Source organism: Nyctibius grandis, chromosome 12 (assembly GCF_013368605.1).
Source record: "Nyctibius grandis isolate bNycGra1 chromosome 12, bNycGra1.pri, whole genome shotgun sequence".
NCBI lineage: Eukaryota > Metazoa > Chordata > Aves > Nyctibiiformes > Nyctibiidae > Nyctibius > Nyctibius grandis.
In genome coordinates, this window is record NC_090669.1 from 3,290,391 (window position 1) to 3,299,796 (window position 9,406).

At 47.4% G+C, this 9,406-nt stretch overlaps 1 protein-coding gene across 2 annotated transcripts in view; it reads left to right on the top strand.

The window, feature by feature from the left end:
• AMFR (autocrine motility factor receptor) overlaps nt 1–9,196 on the top strand; it is a 29,876-nt gene extending 20,680 nt beyond the window's left edge. Inside the window, exons 12-14 of one of the 2 annotated variants that reach the window (XM_068411114.1) lie at nt 536–619; nt 5,895–6,079; nt 7,599–9,196. In XM_068411114.1, the coding sequence (XP_068267215.1) occupies nt 536–619; nt 5,895–6,079; nt 7,599–7,749 (420 nt within the window). In that variant the 3' untranslated portion in view covers nt 7,750–9,196. The remainder of the gene's footprint in view (nt 1–535; nt 620–5,894; nt 6,080–7,598) is intronic. The other variant, XM_068411115.1, reaches the window with a different exon arrangement.
• Nucleotides 9,197–9,406: the final 210 nt, after the last annotated feature.

Below are 9,406 nucleotides of genomic sequence, written 5' to 3' on the forward strand. Positions count from 1 at the left end.
TTCTTTATTTAAATCTCTGTAAATGCAGTATGTTCAGTCACGTACCAAAAATGTATTGAAAAATCTCCTAGCTAGTCTAGAGACAAATATTTGCTGAGTTAAAGCAGCTCTTCTTGGTCACTCTGGTGCAGAGCCTTTAGAACATTTCCAGTTGATTTCTCTGCTGACAGATAATTGAATTGTATCACTTAGGAAGGTTTTCTGCAAAGAAAGTAGTCAGCAAAATGATGCCGTGTTCTTAATTAGTGCTAGCAAATTTCAGTAAAGCATTCTGGGGACAATGTTTCTGTTAATAAGAATATTGAATTCTGGTTCTGTGCATATCAGATAGTACTGTTATCTGGAGTCTGCGTGTGGGGAAGCAGAGAGAATTCTCTTTCAACACAGTGCATTCTGTTTATTGCTAACTTATCTGTTTCTGAATTGAACATAACACATGACGTTGCAGAGGGCAGAGTTTGAATGTGTTCAAAGGACTCGGGTTTTGTTTTGCCACTTCACACGCTGTATTAAACCCATGATGTTTGCATTTCAGCGTGCAGATAGCATGAGACCTGCATTGAACAGTTCTGTGGAACGGCACAGTACTGATCAGGAGGATACTGAAACAGTCACCCAGGTAATTTGGCGTTAAAATGGGCAAAAAGCATAATTAGAAACTGAATGGACAGATAAGTGCATTTGATTCTGCCCCAGGTCGGGTTGGTGACAGCCTTTCCTGCATTTCACACCAGAACTAACACCATCAGCAACTGAAGTAAGACTTCAGCGTGGTGCTCCTGGAAAGAATTATCTGTGTGCTTTTCTTTTTCCTCCTTGAAGGAAAATGCTCTCAAGTGATACAAAGAGCAGAAAAAGATCACGATTCTGTTCAGGTCTGGCCAGGCTCATGCCCATCTGTGGAATATGAAGAGCAGGATGCTTTGCTCTTCCCCTTCCTCTTCCCATTCCCATTCTGTACGTCTCCAGACACTTCCCTTAAAATGAGTAGTATGTCTTTTCTGGGTATAAGCATTCTTTTGTGTTCTGGAGGAAGCACTTGGAGACACGGGGAGCTTTGGTATGAATGGAGCGGGATACAAACAGGACCAAGGGAAAACAGCCCTTTTACAAATAAAGCACATTAATGGGTTTTGCTGTTCTTCACTAAGGGCTTTATTAAGCAGCATATGCTAGCTCAAATGTGGCAGGAAGGGAAAAAACTAGCCTGCGAGTAGAATAAGGTCTCATTCCACTTCTGTTTTCCCTGACTGTAGTAGCAAAATCGTGAGGGTTTCTGTTTTACAAACCTCCCTTTCTGAGTGAATTTGTGAGGTGCATGACTTTCTGCCTCTGCAGCCTTTAATAACCTAAAGAGCCAACCTGTTACTCACCTGAAGTTGAACTGTGGCAGTTCCCTCCTTTGCAGGATGCAAGACAAAGAGCTTTCATTTGGTTTGATGCTGCAGCTGCGGCTGAAGAAGAGCTGGTAGGGATTGGTACAGGTGTTTGATAAGAGCCTGGGGCAGGAGATGCAGAACTGCAGGAATGAAAATCTTGATCTGGGTCTAGCAACTCTTCAGTAACTTTTTGGGTTAACTTGGAAGGTTTTGGTGGCATTTTCCCTGTTCTTTGAGTAAAACCTCTCTTTCTACAAATGGTATCTAACTAGTTTTCTTTAGCTTGGTACCGGCTTCAAATCCTGCTTTGAATGATTGTGTTGCTGTTCACCTTCCTTCCTTCCTGCCTGGCGCTACCTGTGTCTCTCCTTCCTTCTGCAGCACTTGAAAAACCTGGGAGCAGTGTCCATACGTCATGTCATGGAGCACGTGCTCTCTAACAGTGACATCTTCTTGCTTTGAATTACAGCTAAGCGCTTCCTTAAAGGATGCGTTTTAGTTGGAGGGCATGGCAGTTTGAATGGAGAAGGTATTTTTGTTTTGTAGAATAGCACAGTGGTAGCCTGGAGATACTTAACGGTTGTGAATTTCTCACAGCTGAGTGAGGCTGCTGGTGGCTGTGGGATGAACTGGTGGCCTCTGTGCTGGTTTCCCTGGGTGGATATTTACTGTGCCGAATGGGATTCATAGGCAAAGGCTGAAGTGGGAGACCGAGACTGCCACGCACTGAGAGAAACTTGCTGCTGGGTGGTGTCGTGGAAGCTCTGGTTGCTGCTGTCCTCCTCGTGCCTTGTAGATGCTTTGTGCATTTAGTGTTAACTTAGGCTGGCTTCAGACAAGTTGATCGCCCTTGTTACATAGCCACGGAGATCAACGTAGCAGCCAGGCGTGCTTACCTCCTTGCTACTGATAGTATTTCTCTTGTGGCAAAAAGACTTGGGAGCCTAAGGGCATCCTTTCTCTAGGGAACTCCCGTCGCTTTTGTGTCTCTTTGATTTTGAGTGCAGTTTTTAACTGAGTACCTGGCGTATTGTAGGTGTTCTCAGTCTTCTTGCCAGAAGAATATGTTGCTGTACTCAGCCAGGCTCTTGTCTGTGTGGAAGGGTCTAGCAGCAAACAAGCTACTTCAGCAGATGCCGCTTGATTTTTAAGCAGCTTTTTAAACGCAAGTGGGAAGGGACATAAGAAGCCCATCATCATCTCCTCTGGGTGAGACTTGAATTTCCAAAGAGTGGATAGATGGAACTTCACACCGTGTGGCACAGTCCCTGAGAGAGACTGTGGCAGCTCTAGTTGCTTTGTGCTGCAGCTTTAGACTAAGTCTTACAAGCTTTCCATCTCTTTTCTTCTTTCATTTAAATCAACATACGCACTGAGAATCTTTATGGATCTCCAGCAGCATGTGGCAGATCCATTGGAGTTCTGCTTGTTGGAAATAACATTTCTTAGGGGAGCTAACGTGCTCAAATAAAAGCACCCTTCTTCATGAGTAGCGTAGGTTTTACTCTGTGCCGTGCATCATATTTTGACTTAATTCTATCTAGAATTCAAAGATTTTAAGATAGAGATAATGACTGGGTTTTTTCTTACCCCACGAATGTAGCTTATGGCTTTGGGGTGTCAGTGCTGATGTAACATAAGGGTAGTTGAGAGACATCTCTGAGCACCATCATGGTATAAATCGTGTTCAAGGTTTGTGAGATAATGCTCTGAACATCGACTGCTTCTAACAGTCCTGGCCTGGACCCTCAGCAAGATGCTGTACACGTCCTTTCCTCCGGTTATGCATTGAAATGCTCATGCTTCCAGCAGCGTGCATCGCGCTCCACACACTCGCTCTCCATCCCTATCCTATTTACCCTCCCTCCCCTCTTTTCTGACTCTGCTGTTACTCCCTGTAAGAACAGATCCCAGAGCAGCTAAAGCCATTTTATGCAAGCTTGTACTTTCACGTGCTAAAATGTATTTAAAGATTATCCTTTAAGTTTTGTTTGGGTGTTTATCTGTTCCTGTAATCCGGGGTAGGACTGCTCAGACCTAACTAGTAAGCTGTTGTTATAGAGCTGAAGCTTTCCTGGTGCAGCACTTGCCTCCGCTTTGAGAATCCAGTTTATTGTCATTGCTTAAGTACCTCATGACTCTATTTAGAGACTCTTTTGAGGCATCCCATGGCTTTCATGAAACTAACTTTTTTTCTCTTGGAGCCTGACGGAGGAGTAGTTTCTGTAGTGTACAGGTTTCTGCATCTGAGATCTGCTGTCATACTGAGGCTTGTCGTAACCTTTACTGCAATTAGTTTTGCTATTTTTGTCTCTAAAACCTCCTCAGTAACTGCTCTTGTGCTCAGGTAGAAGAACAGGCACTGGGTATTGATTTTTGCATCTTTGTAACGTTACAAAAAAAAAAAAGCTTAGGTGAGCTAACTTGCATCTTCCGCTACAACGTGGCACAGGGGAAAAAAAGAAAGCGATCTTGTCCGAACATGAGCTGTAATGAGTGCCCTCCTCACGGCTTTACTCAGCAGAGCTGCCCCTCTCCGTGTCCACCTGGGTGGTAATGGGAAGCAGCAGTCGGGTTGCTCCATACCTGCTCTTCTGGGTCTTTTTGCCGAGGTTGTCCTGGCCCTGGGTAAAATCTGTGAGATCTCACTTCCTCCTCTTAGAATCACAGAATCGTTTTGGTTGGAAAAGACTTTTAAGATCATCAAGTCCAACCGCTAACCCAGCACTGCCAAGCCCACCACTAACCCATGGCCCTCAGCACCACATCTACACGGCTTCCCCCATCCCCCAGGGATGGGGACTCCACCACTGCCCTGGGCAGCCTGTTCCAGTGCTTGACAACCCTTTCCATGAAGAAATAGTTCCTGATCTCCAACCTAAACCTCCCCTGGCACAACTTGAGGCAATTTCCTCTCGTCCTATCGCTTGTTACCTGGGAGAAGAGACCAACACTCTCCTTGCTACACCCTCCTTTCAGGCAGTTGTAGAGAGCAAGAAGGTCTCCCCTCAGCCTCCTTTTCTCCAGGCTAAACACCCCCAGGTCCCTCAGCCGCTCCTCATCACACTTGTGCTCCAGACCCCTCACCACCTTCACTGCCCTCCTCTGGACTCGCTCCAGCACCTCAAGGTCTTTCTTGTCGTGAGGGGCCCAAAACTGCACCCAGGATTCGAGGTGCGGCCTCACCAGTGCTGAGCACAGGGACAGGTGTAGCATTGGACATGGCATTGCTTTGAGGCAGCCCAGCAGTACCCCATCGCGTTATCCCAGTGCGTTAGGGTGTGTGATGTGGGGAGCCTTTGCCCGGCACACTGGAATTTACGGGTTTTGCTGAAATAGGCTGAAGATGTACCTGTGTTTGGGGTTGCAGTGTCCATACTGCTCTGGCTTGGGCCCCGCTGTTCCTGCTTGGTTCACCTGGTTGATGGGAAGTGACAGTTGTCTTGGTTTTTGCTCTCTGAAGGCGTTGCCTTGGGGAGATGGAGTTACTGGTACCTCTCTAGGGCTTTGGAATGACTCAACTTGTTTTGCACATCAGCTGCTGAAACCTGTGTGTTGGCACGCTGCGATGCGGGTGACTGCGGGCTGTTGGGACGTGGGCAGCCGTCCCCCTGCCGTGCCCCTGTCACCGGCTGTCCAGGCTCCTGCGGCGGGTGTACCTAAGGCCCAAAACTAGGCGGTAGGAGCTGACTTGGCTAATACCTCTCTGATGCATCCTACTTGTTTGAGTAATCCTCTGGGATACCAAATGATGGTGAAACCCTTCAGCCTTTCCTTGAGGTGATTTGTTTCTTGACGCTACCACGCTTAGTAACATCTTGCTTTCCCATTGCGGAGCTGATCTGATCGCATGTGACAGGGTGTGATCAGGATGTGCTGTCTCACCTCTGCTAGTCCACCAGCATCGTCATTCATCAGCTCCATTTTCACCTTAGCGTTGTCGGCCAGCTGTCAGGGGTGAGGAGGTACGATGTGCAGGGCTGCCAGCTTCTCTTATTGACACGCCGTGCTTGGGACAGTTGCCAGCCTGGCTCCAGCAGCCTGAATACGTGATAATTTCAGTTATCTGAAGCCTCATGAATTCCCTTCTCAAGCACGCATCCTTTTTGCAGATACATTTGCTATTCTTGCCTTAGTATATGGATTTCTGCTTTTTCAACTCTTCACTGTTGCATTGCTTGTTGTCAGCTGCAGAACCCGACTATTCCCAATGCCCCATTTTCACAGAGCATTAATTATGAGTCATTAATGTTTGTCTTTGAGATTACTTTCACACACGGCATAAGATACAGCGTTATAGATTCCAGGCTCTTTGAACATGGTTTGAAATAGCTTCGGTCTGTATTTCAGCTGAGGTTTTCAGAAGAGCCCAAGGGAATTGGGTGCAGCAGGTGAGAGTCTCACTTCTTCCAGTGCCTCAGAAAATGGCAGTTCTTTGTAGCTGGTTGATTTGATGCAAAGAAGCCCTATGAGCAAATTTTGCAGAGACTTATGACTTTTTTCCTTTTCTCTTAGACTGAGAGAGTGCCGCTTGAACTCAGCTCAAGACTGGAAGAAGTGGTGGAATTCAGTGAAATGGAAGCAGAGCCTAGTGAAGCAGAAGATTTTGAGGTCAGGGGAAGTCGCTTTTCAAAGTCAGCTGATGAAAGGCAGCGTATGTTGGTTCAGCGGAAGGAGGACTTGTTGCAGCAAGCTCGAAAGTACGTTCCTTCCCAAAATGCCAGCCTGGCCACTCGGTTATAGTCCCCCAGAATGGGTTTCAAATGGATTATGAGCACCAAGAGCCTGGGTTGATGCAAAAAGTAGTAAGAGGAGTGAATACACCTGCTGCAGCAGGCTCAGGATGCTGCTTAGGGCAACTGTCGCTGCTAATCCCAGCTCTGAAGTAGCGCTGTCCCAACACGTGCACAGCTTCTGCAGTGGCTGATGCAAAGCTCTGTGAAATCAGAGGATGATTTCTACAGCTTCAATGGGCTTTAGTCTGAGCCTCGAATGAGTGAGAACACATTACTTGTGTTGAGTCCTCTGGTTATCCTTAGCTTGTCTCCTGGCATAGGTGTCGGCCCACACTGCCTGTGCTGTTCCAGCTGAAATTACTGTCAGGCACCGTGCTTTCCAAATACAGAGTGAGTGTCTTAAGCACGAAGCAGCACAGAGTTGATGGGTGACCACTTACTAAAGCACGCCAGAGGGGCTCCTGACCAGCAGGTCAGCGCCGCTGAAGGGAGAGTGACCAACTTGAACTGTTTCTTTTAGCCCAACTAGTACTAGGTGTTAGAGGTAGAACTTAACTTTTCTCACACATGTTCCCATCATGTTGGTGAACTTTACTGGCATCCAGTTGGTGAGTAAAAAGACCAAGAAAAGTGCTTTAGTGATGTAGAGAAAACTTTTTAGCGTTTGTAACAAATGTTGTCCCTTCCTTTGTATCGCAGGGAGGCTGCTGAAAGGGTTTACAAAAACTAGGCTGAGTTTTGCGTCCTTCGGTGTTGTCAGGCTACCTGCACTCTGTTTTCTTCCACACTGAAATGCATTCATATAAATAACTTTGGGGGGTGACACCTTTTAAGACTTTGTCTATAAATAGGCTTGCTCCTAGAATCATTTTTCCTTTATGTGTGAAAAATGTCATTTAGGGAGACAACGTATTTTTGACTTTTTGGTTTACTGGTTCCCTCCTGCACTGAGGAGCTGTGGAATTGCAAACTGCTGTATTTTGTCACCAAGTATAAAAATTCATTGGGGTGATAACCCTGGCAGCTGCTTCCTTGTGTTTTTGCCTCACCTTACTCTTCACAGCCTTAGTGCCCCTTCTGTCGGAGGCTTACTGGTTGTCAGCAGGGGTAACTTCTTGTGGTGGGTGCTGCCAGTGTCTTAAAAGTGGTGGAAAAACGGGGACAGGGAGATCTGGTGACTCGCCTGCAGTCTCGGGGAATCGCTCTGAGTTAAGAGTAGAGCCCCCGCCTTTAGACCTGGCTCCCTCCCATGGGCACAAGGGTCTTGCACAAACACCAAGAGCTTCTGCAGAGTCTATCATAGGTTATACAGGCTTTTGGTTTTTTTGGAGTACGTAGCTTGTGTGAGCTTTTATCAAGGTATTTTCCTGCTTTCAGTGTGCCTTGCACCCTCCCTTACCTCGTGGATGTACCAGTGAAGTATTTTCCAGAGCCAAACTGAGGTGGGCTCTGCTCACCCACCTTTTCCTTTTTCCTCTTGCAGGCGGTATTTGAACAAAACCTCCGATGAGGAGCTGACCACAGAGAAGCCCTCTCCTCCGCCCCAGGGAGCGTCCGCCGATCCCGTCACCCTGCGCCGCAGGACTCTCGCTGCCGCCGCCGAACGGAGACTTCAGATGCAGCAAAACTCTTAGCGCTCGTTGCCTCTCCTTCCTCCTCCTCGTGAGCAATGTTGAATAAATAAATGAAATAAAAAAAAACCCCTGCGCTTTGTATACCAGCAGGAAAGTGTCTCTTCAGAGTTCAGCTAGCTGTGCTGCCGAGTGAGCTGGCTTTCTCTCTGCTGTATAAAGCATGTGGTCTAATAATGTTTGGACAGCTGACAAATTAACCTTTTTTTTTTGTAATATTTTCTATGTGACGTTGATCCTCTCCACAAACAAAAGGCAATTTCTGAATCACAGGCATGATTTCTGCAGCTAGCATGAGGTGTTAGGCTGACTGCCCAGCAGAGCCTGGGGAAAGTGTGTTCTGTATTAGCAGCTGTGGGTGCAGGTCGCGGAGGACACTGGCGTGTTCAGCTTGAGATCAGGGAGAGTTATTCCAAGAGGGAAGAAAGCTTAGAGATTTGCAGCAAACCCTGCGCTAGGTGAGCAGGCGCCCGCTCTTCAGTCCCTGTTTGTGTCGACGGCGAAGGGCGATCCGTGGGCCGGCGCGGAAGGCTGGGGCGGCATCGCTGGGAAGGCAGCGCTGAGGCTGGATGGAAGCTCTCTGGCTACGTAACACAGGAAAAAACCCGAGTTCGTGACTTGTGCAGCGAAGCGCCGATTCACGTCGATTCCAGCATAAAATGGTGTGTTTGCAGTGTCTGGGCTCTGCGCTGGCAGACGTCTGGCTCTGTTCGCTCCCCGGGGCTGCGCTGTTTTCCTTTGCCTTTTATGGCCAGAAACAAGTGAGAGACCGAGGGGAATCGAGTGCAGAAGAGGGGGCGTAAGGCGAGGTTACAGCCCCTGCGCTTCAGTGTTAGCACGAGCCAAGGCAGCACGATAGCAAACCCTGCCCGTTCTGGACTCCAGAGCAACACGGATGGGACCTCACAGAGACAGCTCCGATATCTCGCTATTTTATTTCATTTCTTAACCCCGTGACTTCACCGTGAGTTTATTCAGAGAGACTGGAGGAACTGGGGCAGCCGGACCTGGGCCTGGCTGCAGCCCAACCTGCTGACCTGATTTCTCTAACGAACTTCCGACACAAGATGCGCTTGGAGCCGCCGATGCTAGTGTGCAGAGTTGAACTTTACATGGCAGTGACCTAATTTTTAAACTTCTGAAGAGTGAGTTCTAGTATCGCTGTCCTTTAGAAGGAGCCCCAGTATTATCTAGAATTGTTGGTAACTTTTTTTACTGTTGGTTTTTAGGACATTTGAAAGTGAATTTAATGAGAGGAGTTGCATCGATGTTTAGATGGAAGTAATTTATTTCAATAAAACTCTTTGGGAAGCCTTACCTTGCAATGCTATTAGTAAACTTCAAAGTTTTGGGTGTTTTTTTTGAGATCTTTGGTTTTGCTCAGAGCACAGCTGGTTTGTTTTTATTGTTTAAAAAAAAACAAAAATAAAACCTTGGTCAGTGTTGGAAATTGTTTGGCAATTTCTGTAGTGTGACTTCCCGCGTTCCTGGCCTGCGTTCGGTTTGTAAATGCACCCACGCTTCGGTCCCCTTCCTGTCAGGGTGAAAGGGGAGCGCGGCCGCCTCACACTGTGTGTAGGAACGTTTTCCCACGCCTCGGGTTGCAGAGCAGTCCCTGCTACTGGAATCCAGTCGTGCTGTGAACGTGGCAATGGGGGCG